Source organism: Gordionus sp. m RMFG-2023, chromosome 2, assembly GCF_954871325.1.
Source record: "Gordionus sp. m RMFG-2023 chromosome 2, tfGorSpeb1-WG-v2, whole genome shotgun sequence".
NCBI lineage: Eukaryota > Metazoa > Nematomorpha > Gordioida > Chordodea > Parachordodidae > Gordionus > Gordionus sp. m RMFG-2023.
In genome coordinates, this window is record NC_088776.1 from 32878339 (window position 1) to 32901059 (window position 22721).

The 22721-nt window shown below is 26.8% G+C and overlaps 1 protein-coding gene across 2 annotated transcripts; it reads left to right on the forward strand.

Annotated features, from left to right (window-relative positions):
• Positions 1 to 2440: 2440 nt before the first annotated feature.
• LOC135925430 (synembryn-B-like) lies at positions 2441 to 20343 on the forward strand. Of its 2 annotated transcripts, none has more exons than XM_065460737.1 (6): positions 2441 to 3465; positions 13488 to 13593; positions 17166 to 17488; positions 17709 to 18125; positions 18538 to 19035; positions 19915 to 20343. In XM_065460737.1, the coding sequence occupies exons 1-6, from the start codon at positions 2838 to 2840 to the stop codon at positions 20136 to 20138; spliced, it is 2196 nt and encodes a 731-aa protein (XP_065316809.1). In that variant the 5' UTR covers positions 2441 to 2837; the 3' UTR covers positions 20139 to 20343. The 2 variants fall into 2 exon arrangements, with proteins under 2 accessions (XP_065316809.1, XP_065316810.1); XM_065460738.1 differs by having other exon boundaries at positions 17814 to 18125.
• Positions 20344 to 22721: the final 2378 nt, after the last annotated feature.

Sequence of the window (22721 nt, forward strand, 5' to 3'; positions counted from 1 at the left end):
GATTGTCAACAAAGAAAAATGGGAGTGGAATTTAGAACACTCGAAAAGTTTTGATGATCAAAAGACATTGATTAGTCTTCCTCCAGCTTTGACGTTCTTTAATCCTGATTTACCTATTGGAATTGCAATGGATGCATCTAAAAGTGGTTTGGGAGCTGTTTTGTTTCACACTGAAAAAGATGGCAAAGAAAAACCGATAGCTTTTGCAAAATTATAAAGTCAAAAGGAGGATTTTTTTAATTGTATTTTTATATAGTTAGATGGCGCCTTTATAGGATTGAGATAGAGAAGCAAATGGTTTTATTTTGGGAAATTATTATTTACATTCTATATTTTATTATAAACTAAAATAAAAATTTTGATTTCTCTCATTTGACAATGGATATTAGGTAAAAAAAACCATAAATATAAAAGGTAAAAAAAAAAAAATTTTTTGGAAATATTAATCTTATTAAATTTAAAAAATAAAATAAGCAAGTAAATAAGGTACTAGTTAGAGAAAAAAGATTCAATAACTATCGACAGTGATGATAGTTTTATAGCATTTATTTCTTTATTTTAGTGGCGCCAACTTCACGGGAGTGGCGGAGCTTTCAGGGCTTAGAAATATTCTATAAAATATATATAATATTATTAATATTTTAAATATCAAATTTTTTTTATAAATATTTTCAACCCCTATATAAATTTTTATTAGTCACCTTGTTCTATTTAAAGTTTAGGCTCAGTTCACCATCAGCAAGTAGTGGTGATAAGTGGCTCCATTTTCAGCAGGTTTTGAGCCAACTCTAAAAAATCTAACCCAAATTTATAAGCCAGGACTATCATTTTAGCCTCTATCGAGGTTTAAACCTAAAGGATAGCTCAACACTCATAAGAAAAATCAACACATGTAAAGCTTAGCAAATTTTTTCGACTGTTAGAATTGAGCCGATTTAACAAAACTACAGGCAAGAAATAATCCAATCTTAACAGAATCTTTTAAATGTTTAAATATAAATATTAAATTTATAAATATGTAGTTTTTTAGGATTAATAAATTTAAGGTCTCCTTTTGCCAATGTATCATTTTTTATTCTGATAATTAAGAAGATTATATCCTTAGGAATATGTTGAGTAATTAAAAATATTTTAGGATAATAGTAAGAGAAATATTTAAAAAATATTAAGTTTGAATATTTAATATTTACGAATAGTTTTAAATTTACAAATATTTGATTGAAAAATAAAGATGATAATTATTCGATTAATGATTTTTGTTTTAATTCTTGTATACGATTCTAATTTTTGACTCAAATAATTGTGTTCGTTAGAATCAAATGGCATGAATACATTTTGCTTAATTTTGTAACAAAATCGAACGAATTTAAAAGTAAATAATTTGTCTGTAATGTTCAAAAATATAAAAGAACCCTCGTATTGATAACGGAATGAATTCCAGATCCATAAATATATGAAAACGAGCCCAAAGAAAGCGGAGAAAAAATTTGGAAAATCTCTAAATTCATACTTTTAATATAGATATAGGTAGTATTAAAATAGTGACATTAAAAATAAAATATAAATAATTTATTCCTATTTGTAAAAAAAAATCGATTTTTATTATATTATGATATATTAAAAATTAGTCCCACTTCACGCCCAAATTTTTATGCAATACATGAGTAGCCTTATCTCATTTTAAAATATTGCCAATATCCATTGCCTACAGCGTACATGATAGGATTTTCACTGGATGCAAACCCACCAAAAACATATGCTTACTCTCCCTAAAATATTTTCGTCGCCTTTGGTGGCGATGTTTTCCATTATTAAATATCTTAAATAAAAAATTAAATTTGTAGGCAAAATTCTCCTAAAAATAACTTAAATATGAGGAATTAATAATTCCTATATTTTACCACAAAAAAAATTAAATTTGTAGGCAAATTCTCCTAAAAATAAGTTAAATATTTTACCACAAAAAAAATTAAATTTGTAGGCAAAATTATTCTAAAAATAACTAAATATTTTACCACAAAAAAATTAAATTTATATGCAAAATTCTCCTAAATATAACTTAAATATGCGGAATTAATAATTTTACCACAAAAAAAATTAAATTTGTAGGCAAAATTCTCGTAATAACTTGAATATTTTACCACAAAAAAATTAAATTTATAGGCAAAATTCTCCTAATTCCTATATTTTACCACAAAAAAATTAAATTTGTAGGCAAAATTCTCCTAAAAATTTCAAATTCTCCTAAAAATTTCTTCACAAAAAAATTAAATTTTTAGGCAAAAATAAAAAATTGATAAAAAAAATATCATAAAAAAAAACATAAAAAAATAACAAAAAAATAATAAAATAAAATAAAAATAATATACCCCCGAGAATGGCAGTAACCATTAACTTATTTACCCCCATTTGGGAGCAAACAGCCTAAAATTTTCTATTTACCCCCAAATGGGGGCACGCAGCCTAAAATATAATTTTCTATTTACAGCCTCCTTTGTTAAAAATATCGATTAAATTATGGGTTTTCATGAATCAGTAAATACCTTATATTATTGTTTTAGAATTTAATTATATCATACACTTTATGTGACTCAGGATCTTATACAGCTAAATTATCATGCTATATTTAAAACCTTTAATATTAATTAACCATTGTTTTTTAGATATAATTTTAAAAAATTAAATTTTTAAAATAATTTTTATAACATTTTAATTTTAAAACAAATATTACATTAATATTAACCACACAATCTTTGGAATTAAAAATTAATATTTTTTGGAGGCGTTTTTAATCCTTGCAAAAGATCTAAAATAAGAGATATTTAATATCAACTAAAATGTTTCAACAACTATTAAAAATTTTGGATGACCCAAATGATGAAGTTCTTATTAATAATAATCTCATAAATGATAATAATGGTGGAAATAGAGTCAAAAAATTTGAAAAGGTTCAACAATTCTTAGACAATTTTGTTAATAATCATTCGACTGATACATTTATATTCCCTGAACTTAGACAAAGCTCTGACAGTGATAAAGAAAGAGTATTTTCATTTTTGTTTGAAGTTCTTAAAGAAGAAAAAATGGCTGAATTACAAATATTAAATGAAGAAAATGCAGAAATAAACAATGATAATTTAAAAAATCACCTAGGATTTTGGTCATTTTTTAGTCATGGAAATAAATTTAGAAAATCAAGTTCTTATAATATTGATTATGATGAATCATACCATCAAGATCCAGAATTTTTTGTTAATTTAACAGCTCTCAAACTAACTTGCCTTAAAACATTGAGATTGTTAAGCAGGGACAAAGAACTTTATGCTGATAAGAGTATGGATAAAATTATAAATGGGGAAAATTTAATGATTTTGGTTAAATTAATGAAGACAGATCCTACTCCACTTGAAAATATTATAAATGAAGATGTTTATGAAAGCAATGAAAAGAATTATACCTACAATGGTTTAATTTTTTTTATAATTTAAATAAATTAAGATTTTTTTGAATAGTAGTTCATGCTGTAGATTACATGATTAATATAAATCTTAAACTATAGATAGACCTGTGTGGTGTGCATGACACCTAAGACTTTTGTGGTAATTCTATTATGTCCAGGTATGTAAGTCCTCCCCCCCCCCCCAAAGCTAAAAGATTCAGATTCTGGCTATAATATTTTTCAAAATATTACTGTTTTATTATTTATATTAGTGATCTGCATCGGGCCTAATTTTTCAAGCCTGGCATAGCCCGAAATTTTTTTATAAAGTTTTGCCAGGCCTGGCCCGAATTTATTTAAATGTAGAAATTAATTCTTATAATTACTCAAAATAAACGATATGTTATATGGCATCTATTTTCTATAAATAAAATCACATATTTTTATTTTAAATAAAAAATTCAACATATAATGGAGAAATTTAGATATTTTTTAAAAAAAATTTAAGGCCCCATCCAGCCCGGCCTGAATTTTATTAAAAAATATTTGGCCCAACTCGAAAGCCGTTCGGGCCGGGCCTACTTTTGCAGATCTCTTATTTATATTTTATAATAATTATTATCTCTTATCACATATATATTCTAATTTACATTTATTTATCACATTTACAGAAAATATAAATAAAATTACTCATTTAGGCTTACCAGGCATCCTCTTTTAAGAAAGCATGTCCTTGATAAAAATATGTCTAATATCTATTTTTTTTTTAATTTGTCCTTTTTATTAAAAATAAAAAATGGGAATTTTTTCCATAAGTAAAGCAATGTTTTAAGCAATATTAAAAATGGACAAATAATCCTTAGGTGCAATGCAAAATAATTTATTAAATGTATATAGATGTTGCATGGAATATTTTGATCTTTGGTCAGAATTCCTAGAAGAGAATATTAAAATTAAAAATGCTCCAAAGTGGTATGATTTAGAAAAGTTTATTTATTTTTGCTATACTGGAATGCTAATGTTGAAAGCATCTTCTTTAATCGAGAGTAAATGAAAAAATGAGAGGAATAGATTATTTGTGGACTCTATAAGAGAAATTATATGCATGCAACATAATTTTAAATTAATCGTTTTTAATAAAAATTTTAGAGAAAATGCCAAATATATAATGAAAAATATTTGGCAATGAAAATATGAAAATAATATGATTTATAAGTTTATATATTTTGTTGGATTTTAATTATTTAATGTTATTGCTATATAAATGCAATAAAAATAAATGCTTGCTTAAAAATCAATTATTTTTTTAAATTTATTTAGTTGCCCAATTTAACATAAAAAAATAGGTCCTTTTTTCCACTAAAAAGAATCTGTCAACCCTAGCTAATTTATTCTATGAATTAATATCGATTTCAAATTTTCATTAACATTATAATTATCTACTATAATAAATTAGTATTTATTATATTATTTATAAAAAAAACATCCCTAAATTGAATAAAAATTATTATTTGACTTTTGAATAAAAACTTAGAATGAATATATGAAAATACATATTGATTATTATGTTAGTCCATCATGATTTTTTTAGATTTTTAATGAAGACTAAGATAAAAAATAAAATTTATATTTAACCTTAAATGTCGGTAATTTAACCTTAAATAGTTGTGATATAACCTTAAATAATTTAGCAGATAAAGAAAACTTGTGGACTTATTCACTATTAAATTTGATAAATTAGATGTAGAGAGTTTAATATCTTATTATTCTACTTGAGTTTTTGTTTAAAAAATGTAAGTCCAACTAAATCTCAATATAAAGATATCTTTTTAGAATTTTTTGGCAGGATATTAAATTAGTTGATCGTGGATGCTATCCAGATTCTATTGAAACTTTGTCTTTTAAGGAAATTAAGTCAATATGTTTTAAAATATTTAAACCGACTTCGACGATTTTTGCGTCTAGATTGACTTTGTTAGACTTCGAAGAACAACGGAGACTATAACTGAATTTGGGGAAAAAATTATGGTAATTGATAAGCGTTGTTAATATCTTAAATGGAAATGTTAGAATTGGAGAGATCTTCGGGCTCTATATCTCCACAATTTTGATAGAGGTAATAATGCATTGACTTTCCAATTTAATCTTGATCTGGCAACTGCTTCTGAACGGGCAGGCAAAGGAATAGCCAATAAAAATATGTCGGTTGTCAATAATATAAATAATAATAACAAAAAAAAGAATGACACTAATAATAATAATTATAAATATCCATTTTAAAACGAATACATTTAATAAAGGCGATGTTATATTAAAGCCAAATACAATAATTCATTAGATAAAGGGTATGATATAATAAAGCCAAATACAAAAATTCGTTTGATAAAGGCTATGCTATAATATATCCAAATGCAATAATACGTTGGATAAATGGTATGCTATAATAAAGCCAAATACATTAATACGTTGGATAAAGGGTATAATAAAGCCAACTATTATAATACTTTTGATAAATATAATAAAGTAAAATATTATAAATGTGGGTTTAGTCGTAGCCGAGAAGAAAGATATCCAGCCACAAATGTGATATGCAACAAATGTAAAAAAATTGGCCATTTTGCAGTTTATAAATCATAGAATTATATAAGTGTCATCAAGTCATTCTATTCATAATATATGAAAAATTTAGGAAAATCGACAGAATCAAGCAAAATAACTGCAGAGATTAATAGTTAGATATTAAGTTTGATTTTGACACTGGTGCGCCGGTGTCATTGATCAGAGTTGATATATGGACAAGTATTGGACGACCAAAAATTAAGCCAACCTGTCCATTGACCGTATATGGTGACCAAACGTTAAATTTTAAGGGTGTGACCCAGGTTAACGTTAAGATTGGATCACGGAAAAGGTCCCTAACTGTGATGTGTTAATAATGAACACTAATGGGGTACATCTTTTCGCACTCCATAGAGTAGCGTTCAATTTAAGAATTCCCCAAAAAGTTAAGATAAAACAAGTGCAAAATTCCATTAAGGATGTTCCGTTGGACCAATCTAAAACATCGAATCACGCTATAACAAAGGAAAATTTTGCGTAACATTGGAATCGAGAATTGGTTAGTGAACATCAGGCAATTCTCTAGATAAGATGGGACATTTACGTAATTTTGTGATGTGAATTAATTTAAAGGATACAGCTGTACCAAGATCGTTTCCAGCCTGCAGGGTTCTTCCGCGTCGCAAAGCAATTGAAATGGAAGTAGACCGATTAGTGGTTGCTGGAATTATCGAAAAGATTGATTCGACTAAAGGGTACAGCGGTCAACGCCAACCGTAAATGTGCGCAAGAGTTATGGCGATATTTGAACTTGCGCTGATTTCAAAGTTCTGCTTAATCCGTGTTTATTATATGTCCATCATATTATTCCTACCTTAAACGATTTGTTAGAGAAAATCCAAGGTGGTGATCAATTTATCGTGATAGATATGAATGATGCATACCTACAGATCAAAGTAGATTTGGAGTATCAGGAACTTCTAACGATAGAGACTCAGGGGGTATTTTCGTTTTCGGATATCTTTTGGATTGGCAAGTGCACCTACTATATTCCAGAGATTTATGGATGTTGTTAAAAGATTGTCAAATGACCGGTACATATTTAGATGACCTAATTATTTCTGGTTGATACGATGAGGAGCACATAAAAAATTTGCGATTCGTGTTAGATAGAACAAAAATCTGTATCATTTTTAGGGGTGATTATTGATAAATCCGGTATACGTCTTAATCCAGGAAAGATGAAGGATATCCGGAATCCACCAAAACCTAATTACAACAATTTAGATCTTTTCTGTGTCTCGTGAATTAATATGAATGTGTTATTGGAAATCTGTATAGTAAAGCTGCACTATTACAGATTAACGAGTGTGTAAGTACATTGGCGATGGACGAAAGAGGACCAAGATTCCTTTGAAGGGGTTAGAAAAATATTATTATTTGACTTTTGGATACAAACTTAAAATGAATATATGATAATATCTATATTGATTGCTGTAATTTATCATAGTTTTATATAGTTTTTTTAAGATTTCGCCAATAGATGTCCAAACCTTTGAGGCATTTATGAGCAAAATCGTCAGGTTTGCGTAATATTTTTCTGAATATAATATTGAATAACACTGCTGCAAGATTTAACAAGGGCAAAAATCTTTGAATATCAACAAAATTGAAGATTTTTTAAAAGAAGATTAAAAAAATTTCTGATTTCATCATAAAAGATTTTTTACAAAATAAATTTGAAATTTTAGATAAAAATTTGATCAAAAATCAAAAATATCTTCTTTTAAAAAAATCTTCCAAAATCAAAATCTTTTCTTTTTGAGCAAATGCTAAACTCTACACTACTGAGAAATACTTTAATATTTGGCACCAAGCACTTATAAAATCATTGAAAAATTTGCTCAATTCCAAAGAGGATTAAATTTCTTATAAATTTAAAATGTGCTTCTTAATTATATATTTTCCCCATTTTTTAATACACCATATATTTTTCCATAAATACTTTGTAAGTTTATATGCGTGCAATAATTCTTATGAATATTTTTGTGCACTATTCTATAATTCTAACATTTTTTTAAGTATAATCTAGATACAAAAAGACTTTTTTGGAGACATTTATTTTATAACTAGCTAATTAATCCGTCAAAAATGACGGGGTTGAGAGGTAATTAGTTTGTGTATATGGTACTAAATATGCTTTATATTAAAATTTAGGAGAAAAAGAGGTAAAATTGTTGCAATGTAACTCGTGGCATTAAGGGTATTAGAAATATCAAAATTTAAATTTGTGATAGGAATCATATTGGGTAAAATTAAAAATAGAGATTCTTCAATATTTTTGAATTTTAAATATGGGCTAGACATTGGCCTCAAAATTTTGTTTTGCAGACACAGCTAGGCCTGATCAAAAAACCACGTCCCATGCAACTTTACAAAATTTTGCCATTTATTTCTATTGTAATTTAATAATAATGTCTTAAATTTAATTATATATTTAGAATAAAATTTAAATTTGTGATAGAAATCATATTGAATAAAATTTAAAATAGAGATGCTTGGAAATTTTTTATTTTAAATATGGGGTAGACATTGGGCTGAATTTTTTTTTGCAGACATAGCCAGGCCTGATCAAAAAACTAAGTCCCATGCAACTTTCATAAAATTTTGCCATTTATTTCTTTTGAAATTTAATAACAATATCTTAAATTTTATTTTATATTTAGAATAAAATTTAAATTTGTGATAGAAATCATATTGGGTAAAATTTAAAATAGATATGCTTGAAATTTTTTTAATTTTAAATATGGACCAGACATTGGCCTGAAATTTTTTTTCTCAAACCTGGCCAACCCATAATAATTTTGTATTTTTTCTTAAGCCAGGAGATAGGTAAATATCTGAAAACCATATTGTTGGGAAAATTTTCTCAAGCCCGCCAAAGACCATAATAATTTTGTTAAACTGAAATAAAATATATAAAAGTCATAATTCATTTAAAAATAAAATCAGAATATGAAAGTTGCATGGGATTGGTTTTTTAATCAGGCCTGGCGATTTCTGCAAAAAAATTTTCAGGCCAATGTCTAGCCCATATTTAAAATTCAAACATTTCTATTTTATATTTTACACAATATGATTTCTATCACAAATCTAAATTTTATTCTAAATATAAAATTAAATTTGAGACATTTTTATTAATTTACAATAAAAATAAATAGCAAAATTTTATGAAAGTTGCATGGGACTTGGTTTTTTGATCAGGCCTGGCTGTATCTGCAAAAAAATTTTCAGGCCAATGTATAACCTATATTTCAAATTCCAAAATCTTAAAGCATCTCTATTTTAAAATTTATCCAATATGATTTCCATCACCAATTTAAATTTTGATATTTCTAATATATGCTCACGGTATACATTGCAACAATTTTACTTCTTTTCTCCTAAATTTTAATATTTATATTAAATTTATTAATAAAGTATATTTAGTACCATACACACAAACTAAATAATTACCCTTCAACCCCGTCAGCTCAGCTAGTATGGTAATAAATGGCAGAATTTTAAAAATATCAGCTATTAAATAATATATATATATAATGAATATTTTAAGTTTAATTATATTCTGGTGCATGCTTAAAACATACGACTTTGAAACTGGAGGTCTGTGGTTCGACTCTCGTAGAGAGCAAAAAAATAACATTACACTATATAGTCTCCTTAAATTTTAAATACATTAGGAAGATACGAAAACGATCATGTTTTGATTATGGAGATTATATATATTAGATGATTTATAAGCCCATTATATATTTTTAATATTTTATCATTAATTTATATTTAAATTTATGTATTGGAAATTGTCAATATTTAATAGTCACTACCTAATAAATTTCTGAAACTTAAGATATTCTTAAATAACTTCGAATATAATTCTAATATATAAAAATTATATTATTAATTAATTAATATATCCAGGGGCGTCACGAGCCTTTATAATCTCGGGGGGCTCAAAAAATTTTTTTTTAGCTAACATTATCCAAAATTACCTTTTTTATTTAGTGGTATAAAAAACAAAATTATGATGGGGCTCTTTAAATTTTTCAGGCAGCACGAGTCCCTGCACCCCCCCCCCCTCCAATTGATCCTACTGAATATATCGTATAATTATAAATACATTAATAATATTTATTAATTTATTTAATAATTATTTTCACAATAAAGAGAAACTTATTTATATGAAATATTTCTTAAAATTTGAATTTATTATCAACAAACAACAAGTTTAAACATTTTTATCTTCACATAATTATATGTATATTCTTTATGGATCCCTTAAATCCAAACAATCAATGTACGAGGTCTTAGAAATTTCTAATGGTTACATGCAGAATCGAATATCAGGAGAATTGTCTGGTTGGGTGATAACACCACTATATTTGAAGAAAAAACTAGACAATTTTGTCATAGTGGATGGAGGATTAGAAAATATTAAAATAATTAGAGAAATTATTGTTGCGTTAAGATTTAAGACTTCAGATTTAGAAAAAGTAATTGACTCTGAAAATAGAAAATCTGTAGAAGCACTAGACATCATTTTATAAACATTTGATCTGAATGATAAAAATACATGTTTTGAAATTGATAAATGTGATAACGATAATGCTTTAAAATAAAATGTTACTACATGTTGGCATAGAATTTTAATGATGCTAGAAAGTATGAATGGGTCATTCCATGACAAATCAACCACGATTCGGCCGACCCCCTTCGAATTTTATAGAATTTGGTAAGCAAAGAAAGGTTAGTTTAGTTAAGAAATAGCCAAAATTTTAGCCTCGTAATATTTATATTTTTGGAGATATTAGGGTTCAAAGTCCCAAAAATGACGTATCTTTACCATCTGCCTTCATTCAATTAAGCATACCTTAAAAACTACATAATTTTAAATAACAAATTTAATATCAAAATTACGTACAAAGATTCTACTTTCGGATAAAAAAAATTTTTTAATTTTTTTTCCAAATTCCGGTCATTTTATTCAATATGCAAGGACTAAAAACAATTTTTTGGAAATAATACGACTTTCAATTTTTTTAAAAAATTTATTAGACATTAGTAAACTCTTCCTTTATATTTTTTAAAAAAAAATTGGTCTGGGACGCGGCCATCTTCATTCTCAAAATCAATAAAAATGTTTAGTAAAGTGTATAAATATTTTCTCGAAAGGGGGCGTCTTTGTATAAAATTATATATTAATTAGTTTTTAATAGTTTTTCTTATACTATTTGATATAATTTTAAGGATTATTGATATTGTAAGTGAAAATAACAATAAATGGGACTTTCATTCAATTATATAAATTGTCTATCGATAAAAGAAATTTAAATTATTACTTTATTTATAATTTATTATAAAATATTTTGCCTATGTAACATATATTTAATGAATATTAATAAAATATATTCAACGAAGTTTTTAGTTCTTAAATATATGAATCAGAATCTTGTGCATTTCATATATGGCGCCCTAAATATTTAAAATAATTGATATAATATAAATTTAAAAATCTAATATATAACTCACTTTTAAAAGATTCTGATTTTTCGGTAGCGCGTTTACTTTCTTGTGACGACAATGTTTAACTACGGCCTAGCAGTTAATGGTGAAACTAATGATAAGTTATGACATTTTGGCAAGTAAAGAGTGTCGTCTATACTTGGAAATGTAAAGGAATTAAAAGGTCCTGATGGGTGTAAAAACTTTATATATATTTCTTCCTGCTTTTGATTTTTCACCAAAACAAAGGCTAACCAATTGGAATCATAAACACATTATGTATTTTGATATTTCTCCAAAAATTATACTTTCATCATTATATGATAAATATTCTATAGTGCTTTCTATTGAATTGGAATACATTTTACTTTATCGAGCCATTTAAATAGCTGAATGTGACTTGTTAGATGTTTAAATCATTTTCTCATTGCACATAATATAACGAAGAATAATATCAAATTTTTAGCTATTTTATCTTTTAGAATAATTTGTTTTTTTTAACATTATGAATAAAGTGAATTTTTTTAAAATTTTGTGTAAAAATAACCAAAAATAAAATATAAGATCGATTTTTTTGAAATATATTGACCATCTGATATTTTTTAAAACTGTTAAATATCGACTTCTATCCGATATTCGACACAGCCCTACTTTAGATTCGAAGATTCTCACTATGCCCTTCAAATTAATAGGAAAATTTTAAAATTATAATTGATAAAATTGTTAAATTCCTTTTATATTTATACCCAATAAATTTTATTTAGCAAAAGTTGTTTCAATTTCAAATATATTTTAGTGTTCATGCAAAAAAATAGAAATAATTTTAAAAATTTCGGCGTCCCGCCGCCGATCGTTAATAGTTTTACCAAATGTATATTTTCATAATTAAATACTCTAAAATGTTATTTTACGATAAATAACAAAATTTTTCTAAGTATACCTACATCCCACAATTAATTTATTACTCCTATCTCAAGGTGAGCTTCCACTATAAAATGTTGCAACTACAAATTTTGAAAAATGCTTTTAAAGCACCCTTTGAAGAAACTATAACATATATGTCCGATAAAAATAAATGATAACTTAGATGATAAAAAAATTTGAATAGGAAATCTACTTTGACTCGCATAAAAAAATAAGAGCTATATTTATAATAGCCTATTATTCAATAGTGATATGATTTAATATTCCTTTACCAGAATACGAAGATATTAAAAACATGTTTAAAATAAGTTTTATAAACATCTTAATTTATACATTCACTTGCATATGCTTATTATATCCCCAATATTAGGTGCGACATCTTACAAATAATTAATTTAATGAAGCTTAAAGTAATTTAGCTAATATAATAAATTTTGATGTAAAATTGGCGATATTTTTGAATAGCAAAATATGTGGAATATGGTAGAATCTATAAACTATCATATATCGACATCAAGTTGGTGGAAGGGATTTTGTCTACCTTGCCCTTTAAAGGGAATGGAAAATGTTATTATAAACCTCTAAGTTTAACTTATTTTCCAAAAAGAAATAAGTAATTTGGAGTAATATGCATATATATAAAAGAAAATGAAAAAAAAAATGATCCAGTAATCCTTCTAAATATTTTAGATTTTAATTATATGCACTTATTTATGATATTTTGTATATTTACTAATTATATTAGAGTTAAAATCATAAAAACATAATTGAACGGCACACGGGACGGGTCTAACTAAAAACTATCAAAATTTGATAGAGTTTTTGAAGCAATATTGTAATATATTTATATACCTATCTAAGATATTATTTTGTTTTTATCCATTACATTGGGTAATAATATCTTTATTCTATATAGTTTACCTACTTCTTATGCGTTATTTTTTTTCAAAGATATGTCACCTTTTAGAATAATGTTTTCTTTTTTTCCACTTATATTTACATTCAGAAAATTTTAGAAATTCCCTCCTGGTAAACACTATACCTGAAGAAGAAAAAATACAGATAATTGAAGCGCAAAAATGCTTGTGCAATCTTGTTTATAACGATACTAGGTAACAAATTTACAAAATAACATTTATCTTTAATAACATGCTATGTAGCCACTAACTACACTCAAATTATAAAATAATATATATACAGAATATCCCATCAAAAAAGGGTGATCTAAAAAGAGATGCACTGATACCGGGATATCCGCTAATATCTTCAATAACCGATACCAATGGCCTATATTTCAAAATGATAACCTTCATAATTTATTACAATTTTTTTTATCAAACATTAAGCTAGGGATTAATTTTAAAAAAATGCAAAATGATAACCCAATAGGAAAGAAAGAAGGTGACGTTAATTTTAATTTGTTATACTTTTATAAATTAATTATAAATGAATATAAAATGAAAAAATTGATGATATCTTTGCTTTTTTTGAAAAAAGCACTATAATAATAAAATATTTATTATCGGTTGATAGTGTTTTTGTATCGGCCAAAAAGTGTTATCAGTGCATCGCTCCTAAAAAAGAAGTTAGAAAAGAAAAATACACATACGTTTTATATTTTAAGAATTAGATGCTATTTTGAAATTTTACTATTATTTTCATTTTAAAGACAGAAAAACAAATTTTTAGGAAATTAAGATAGATGATAAAAATAGTAGAAAAATTAAAATTTTATAATTAAAAAATAGATGACGAAAAAAAGTAAGGAATAATAATAGGCTTGGATATAAATATAAATTTCTTTAAAATTACTAGATTAAACATTAAATAATTTAGCAATTAATACATAGATAAGACAACTAAGAGAAAAATTATGGCACAGAAAATAAAAATTAAAAAAATCTTCGTAATAATGATAATAATACATATAAAAGTTCCACCGTATTGTTTTTTCTACAATTGGTATGTTAATAAGCTTTTAGGCCGATTTAAAAATTGTTTCACAATAGCTAATAATTAGATTTTTTTTCATTAATAATTGATCATTCGTTTTAAAAAAATGGTTAGTTTTTCTCGTAATTATACACTATTTTTCATTTATTTATGATTGTATATATAATTTTTTTTATTTTAGAAATAATTTCATAATAAAAAATCAATGAAAGGAACTAAAATACAATTTATTGTAAAGTTTAAAAAAATATTTTAAAAATATCTAAGTCACATCAGCTAGTGTTGTTAAACGGCTCCATTTAACTAATTTTTAAAAAATGACTCAAAATTTTGGCCAAAAGTAAATTACTCTAGCTTATTGATTTTGCCCACAGATGGCAGGTTTGAACTTCTGTTGGCGAAATTTCTAGGCTTAGATAATAATATCTTGGCGAAAATCTTGATTTAGCCCTTTTTTAAATCGGCTAAATAGATCTGTTTTACATTCACCCATTGAAAATATTTTAAATGAGATTATTAACTTTTGGAGAATAATAAAAAAACTTAATCATTCATGAAAATTAGTTGGTTTTTTTTTAAATAGAAAATATTAATATTTTTATATTGTTACAAAGATTAAAGATCATGAATATCATGGGAATCGGACCAGTTTTTAGTATGTATTAATAAAGTTGTCGAATTAATATTAAATTACAAAATTTAAATTCTTTATTTCAAATAAAATATTATTAACACCTAAAAATTATTAAAACATTTTTTCGCGTTTAAATTTTTCGGTATTTATACATTATTTTTAATTTGTGTAATTATTTCTATAATTTATTAAAATTTTTATACCATAATAAAATTATATTATCTTCATCTTGAACCTATTAAATTGTTCGTATTAACATAATTAACTAAGTAATAAAAAAACCATTCGTCTCGGACCACATTATTTGCATAAAATAATAACCAAATAATTTGCATCGAAAAACAAACTATTTACATTCATCAGATTTAATTAAATAAGAAAAACTCATCGATTTGCATCTTCACTTGCAACACCCCTTCTCTTAAACACTTCCACCTAGGGAACGGTATTCATCCCTGCTTGAGACATCAATCTAGACACCTCATTTTGAACGGTTATTACCGTTTATTTATTTGACGCCATGATCGCTCGGGATAGAACCGCATCAGGTGATCTTTCCACATGTCCAGCATTGTCGTGGTTGGCCATAGGGTACCACTAATGCCATTCTGTCATTTCTTCTTGTAGGTTCAATTGTACTGTTCCTCGCATCATTTATCATTTCCCCGTATAATCTTGTGGTTTCTTCCCGTGCTAAATTTAACCAGTTTCTAGATACTATTGATCCATCTATCGCTCTGATTCGTGCAATGTAGTTACCCACTCGCGTATATGATGCCATCTAAAAATATAATAAATATTTGTATATAATGCTATCCCGTCCTTCCGTTTATTCCTCTCTGATTTCCATGCATAGTTTCCATATTTCCATCTATTTATTCACTTTAACCATTAGCACTTATTTCTCTATCTATTTAGTTGAATTAATCTCAATTCTCTACCTTATGTTTCACATGTCTCGGCCATGTACCTGTTTGTTTTTCAATTTCTACCTCTACTTTCGACTTCTATTGAAAAATTTTCAACATTTATTCGTCCTTTCGGTTTTACTTTTTCTTTATTCAGTTCTCGTTTTTCTTCCTAAAAATATCTCAGCTGGAGATCTTTCATTGGATGTCTTTGTGTTGTTGCATGCTAACATTGACAACAACCATTTCCCTTCACCATATTTTTCTCTTTAACTATAGCTACCATACGCTCAACTTGCCCATTGCTTCTTGGGTAATGTGATGCCGAAACCGCATGCTGAATCTTCCTTCTATTGAAAAACTCTACCTAAAGCTGGACCTCCATTTGATACTAACGCCTTCATTAATCCATATTTACCTCCAAAATCTTTTACCTTGTCCAAAGCTACATTTGTTGATACACCTGAAGCATGCTGACAATTGACGGATCGAGAGTTAGAAACTGGTTAAATTTAGCCCGGGTAGAATTCACAAGATTATACGGTAAAATGAACAGTACAATGGAACCTGAATGCCCCAGTAGTCTATGGTGAATCACGACCACGATAATGCTGGGCATGTGGGGGAATTACCTGACGCGGTTCAGCTCCATTCAGATCATGGCCAAAAATAACCAAGCCGTAATGACCGTAGAAAGAAAGTTCTTCTCAGAACGTTCCCGAGAAGGGTTGTTTCGATAATTTTACTTATTTGTTTAAGTTTGATGAATGCAAATAGTTTGTTTCTATTTTATGTAAATAATTTATTTCGAAATTTTTTGGTTATTATTCTGTGCAAATAGTGTGGTCCAAGACCAATGGTTTTTTTATTACTTAGTTAAATATATTAATACGAACAATTTAGTAGGTTCAAGATGAAAATAATATAATTTTATTATGATATCCAAATTTGTATAAATATTATAGAAATAATTACGCAAATTAAAAATCTAAATTAATGTATAATAGAAGAATGTATACGCGAAACAATGTTTAATTTGGTAATTTTTACATGTTAATAATATTTTATTGAAATTCTATTTAATTCGACAACCTTATTGATTTAATACAAGTAATATCGGATCAGTGAAAAATTTGTGGATCAGCATACCCTATTTATTTCGATTTTAATATTTTTGCAACAACGTTAGAGCTAGGAAGATCCTGGCATCCAGTCTAGCACCTCAGATAATTTTGAATCGGAATGAAAGATTTTGGAAAATTCCTGGAAATCGAGATTTGGTGTTTTTTGATTTGAGGCTTCTGTTTTTACTGTCGGCGTTCGAGTCGGACCTCAGACTAAGGCTAATGGGTTTTTTCGACAATTCATTTATGGACCTTACGCTTCCCAAACTTAACGATATGTTAGACTATTTTGCCAAATTGGAGAGTGTATTTGTTATGAAAGATGACGATGAATATGGTGCATTTAAACAGGTTAAAGAGAAAAAAGGAATCACAAACGAAACTAAAGGTGAGTTTGAATGATTTGTTATTATAATTTTTTAAAGCTAGATTGCATAAGAATAGGATAGTGAAAATAAAATATTTTTTAAAACACTCTTGAATTATGTGTCTTGCACCCACGTGAATCAATCAATCAGTTCTCAATAATGAACATTTCGATGGCATAAAAACAAACTTTCTTTAAGTCTTATTTTAATACAAATTTTACTGTATTTTATCTTATTTAGGCCAAACTATTTTGCTAGACTCCGAAGTTGACATTATAAATGAGCTTTTAAAAGTGCTTTTTAATGTAACTATGGTTCTTAAAACTTATAAATCTACTGGAAAAGGCTCCGATAAAACTTTGATTTTAGCTACTCCTGACCAACCAGTGCAAATCAAAAGGCTAACCCTAACTTGTCGCTACTTGTTGTGCTACGTCTCAGCTCGAAATTTATGTCAGAGTCAGTCGAAAAGGATGGAACTCGACAGTAACACAATCAATCTTCTAACCAATATTCCTGTTGCTAACTATTGGTCTCTGATTCCCTTGGTACACGATACTGGAGATAATAAATATGCTAATTTGAAAGACTTTTTTACCGAGAAAGTTATGAATGTGGATGTTAAATATGCTAAGCCTGGCGAAAAAAAAAAGATAGGTAATGATGTTAGACAATATTTATACATCATGATATTTTCTGCGACCGTAGGCCATTCAGACAGAACGTTTTTCCAAAAGATTTTCTATGCATGTTTTCAGCTAATTTTTTAAATTTATTTCCAAACAAATAATTTGCCGTAATTTTTTTGCCTAATAGAATATTTTAAAAAAGGTTGATCCTAATCTTTCCCACACGCCATTTAATTGTTGATATAAAAAAAATGACAAATTTTCATTTTTTTGTTTGGAAATAAATAAAAAGCCTAGAAAATAACTTTGTAAAAACGTTCTATTTGGAAATGGCCAAAACTACATATAAAATATATAGAAATTAATTTAAATAATTTTATTTTATTTATCAATTATTTATTTCATATAAGTATAACGTAATCAAAATATATAACTAAAAGGTGAGGAAGTGATCGAGAAATATGATATGACGGCTATAGCAGAAATTTTAGACTTTTTGCGATTCCAATTTGATCAAATCTACCCTTTAAATTCTAAAAATATATCAAACAACGATCATCGGCTGCTAGAACGGGAGGCCATTGTGCCTTCCTTATTACTGTTCAGTGAGTTGGCCAAACATGTAAGACCCATACGTAAATACCTCAAATCCGTTATTTTACCTAAACTCACATCTCAAGATCTTAAATGTTTTCCAGAAACAGGAAACACTCTACGAAATAGGCTTTGCAAATCAATGACCTCGCATTACACTGACCTCAAAGAATTGTCAGCTGAATTGCTTTTTACGCTGTGCAAAGAAAATGTGGATAGGTTAGTCGAATATACCGGTTATGGTAACGCCGCCGGCATATTGGCTCGATTGGGACTTATGACTGGTGGTGTAGGACCTAATCGAAGGGTTTATTCTGCCGATAGCTCAGATAATGATGACGAAGGTTGCTAGTATTTTTAATTTTTGAGAAAAATATAGTGGGTTATTTATTTTTTTTATTTAAAACAAATAAATACCCTATCATAATAAAATCAAATATAAATCACCTATAAAATGATCTCACGACTATTAATCTTACGAGTATTCTGTTTTGCGCAGTTTAACTCATCGTTAATCAACGATCAATTAATGATTGCTATAATTCGGAATGACATTCTTAATCAAATTTTATATTATAATATTTTGAACATTTGAACCGAACTCTGAAATCTAACTAAGTCATTATAATTTTTTGAACCATAACCAGAAGAAAATAACTTTACCTTTATAAATACACAAACCGGTTCATAACGGTTTTTAAAATTATATGTATTTTAAAAATAAACAATACTAATTAGCATCTAGATCCTGTATCTAGATATAAAAATGTGGTATCTGTATCTAGATAGATTTTTGATTAAAATATCTGTATCTAGATATTATTTTAGACGATGTATCTGTATCTAGATCCATTTAAAAAGTATCTTTTAACAACTCTGCTAATTAGTATATAGTTATGTTACTTGATTTGTTATTTCTAATAAAAAATTCAACTTATTTTCTTTAATTTTTGTTTGATTTTCATTTTTATAGTTCTTTTTAATTAAGATAGCAAAGAAATAATATATGTATTATGATTAATTTTAAAAATCCCAAACTTATAAACTAAAAACGAACCGATATGAATAACTGAATAGATTCATTTTATAAGAGCCTTAATGGAAGTGAACCATTAAATTTAACGGTCAGACACCTTGGTTTTAAAGATTAATTTTAAAATTAGATTACATATTATTTTAACCCATGTTACCTTTTTTTATTCTCAATAACATTTGTTGAAAAGAACGCAAGAATGTTAACCCTATAACGGGCCGCTTGGAGTCCGAGGAAGATATTCAAGCGAGACAAAAAGCTTTTAACGATTTGACGGAAAGTGAAAAGGAACAGAGAGCTATAGAAATTGCTCAATTGCTTAAGGGTATGAAGGTTACTGGAACCCTAAAGCCAGTGGCTATAGGCAGAGATGGAAGGCCTATACCTTTAGACGACTTTGACAGCACTATTTAGCTAATTGCATAGAATACGTTGTATATAATTTTTTTAACGAAACCATGATACATATGTTTTATAAAAATAAATGTTCCCAGCTTTATGCAATAAATACACCTAAATTCAAATTATATATATATTGTAAATTATAATATTTCGTTTATAGAGATAGATAATTATGTTTTTATTTTTTCAATTTTTTATAGACATTCATTCAAGTAGATGTGCAATAAAATTTATTTATCACTTATAATTTTCACGATCTCTTTCCAGGTACTAAAAATGAGAAAAGATATGAATTTGAAACAAAAACGATTGTAACTCATTCCTCTTAATGCACCTTTTTAATGTCCTTATCCTTGAATACATGACTTATCAATATCTTATCTATTATCTTGAAACTTTATAGAGTCATGATACCTATATATTGTATATTGATTGTCTATCAATATCTCTTTATTCTCTTGAGATATCTTGAAACTTTATAGAATCAGAACATTGTCTATCAATATAATATAAGTTATAATAATATTTATCATTGTCACATAGTTTATAAAACGTGGGGGAGGGGTGAGGGTGTTATGATGCATTATTATAATTTAGGTGGCTATAAGACAATTACGTTGTCAATTGGAGTGGAGGAGAAAATAATATGGAGCGATATGCCTGTACGCTTATAAGGATCAGGGATATATAGTAGTAACACGTTAAAAAAAATTCAAAATTTTAAAAATAATCGAGTTATATATAAAGTATATTTAAGATGTATAGTAGTAGTAAGGCTTTAAAAAAAAATCAAAATTTTGAAAATAATCGAGTTATAAATATCTTACATGTTTTAAAATAACGTCATTTAAAATTTAATACAAAAATTAAATATAAATATTAAAGGTCTACAAAACCCGTTAAAATTTTACTAAAAGTGCGCCCTGGCCCGAATTTTCTGTCCATAACATTTTTAATATCTATTTTTTAATGGTGTTTGATTTTTCATTTCGATAGATACTGCCAAATTAGGCTATATATATTTTAAAAATTTTTAGAAAGCGTCTATGGCCTGGTTGATAAGAGTGTCGCTTACCAATCCGATGGTTCTGGGTTCGAATCCAGTAAGTATCATGTTTTTTTTATGGAGGCAACTTGATGGTTCCATCCTTAAGGGGATTGATATAAATAGATCGGACTCAATCATATGTGACTCCGTTTTATCAGAGACATGCAGAGGTCGGAGAAAGAAAATTTTTGTGCTCGGTCCGGCCCAGATTTTTTTTAATTAAAATTTTCCTCCCGGATTTCTTTAAAAAAACATTTTCAGCCGTAGACCTTGGTTTTTTTTTTAAATAACGTTTTTCAGCGCATATGAAATCCATATATAATAACTTTTCAAATTATCTTATCTCCCTTTGTCGTAAAAGGATTGAGTTTTGAATCCCACACTTTCTATTCGATTGATCATTGGTAATTCCCCTATTTCATGTTCCTCTTGTAATTTTATATAGTCATTTATATAAGTATCAGTCATCTAACTATTTTTCCCTAGCAACATACGTAATTGCCTAAATTTGGGAGAGAAAAAGATAAAATGATACTTTTCCTTAATAAATTTTTATTTAAAAAATGTGTATTATACTTTGAATTTTGAGTGTATCTTTGTTCCCTTTCACCTAAAATAATGATTAGTTGAAAAATATTTTCTTAGAATTGAAAAAATGGAAATAGGAAATGTGATAAGTGAATGAATGAGACATTTTGTTCTAACACAATTTTTAAATATATTTTATTTATTTAAATTTTTATGGATACTGCCTATTTAAAATATTGGATTTAAAATATTACTACCTTGAGGCCTGAAGATCTAATATATGTTTAAAAATAAGTGGGTCTTATTTCATTTTAAAAATTTTGGCCGGTGTTTAGAAAATTAGGCTGTTAAATGGAAAATTGCTATATGATGACTTGGTAGTATCTATCATTAAACAATTTTCCCACTATCAATTAAAGCTTTTACATCTTTGCTATTTATTTTAACAACAATCCTATAAATCAATTGTGTTTGATAAATTGTGTATTTGAAATTGAAGCATATCATAAATATACCTAATATTTTATTGTTAATTTCAAATATATGATTAGTTCTTAAAATACAAAGAAATAAGTGTATACTTATTTATTTAAAAATAATATTGATCAAAATATTAGTTTGAAATTCAATAAAGAATATATCAAAAATTTAATGCTCAAGCATTAAAATTTTAAGAAAAATCAAAGATTTGCTAGACCTTACATGATTATTATATATAAATTGTGCGGGCCGGCCTGAAAATTTTTTATGCACGAATTTCCCAACCTATTAAAAAAATTTTCCCGGCCCGTCAAAATTTTAAAAATAAAAATATATTTGTATTAGACATCAAAATATATTATATACCATAATCAAGAGAAAATATAATCAAACTTTTTTTATTGGTTAGCTAAAATTTTAAAAACAAAAACCCGATAGAATATTGGTTTGGATTTCTTGGTTCTAAAATTTATTGCTTGTGACAGTTTTGAGGATATATAAAATGTTTGACAATAAAATACTGATAGATATAGGTTTTA

What these genes read in the sequence shown, in the direction of transcription:
- LOC135925430 (XM_065460737.1), top strand. Translation starts at nt 2,838, where the DNA reads ATGTTTCAACAACTATTAAAAATTTTGGATGACCCAAATGATGAAGTT. An exon ending in TGGCGAAAAAAAAAAGATAG is followed by an intron (nt 18,126 to 18,537) that starts GTAATGATGTTA and finishes TATAACTAAAAG; the next exon opens with GTGAGGAAGTGATCGAGAAA. An exon ending in CTCAGATAATGATGACGAAG is followed by an intron (nt 19,036 to 19,914) that starts GTTGCTAGTATT and finishes TTTGTTGAAAAG; the next exon opens with AACGCAAGAATGTTAACCCT.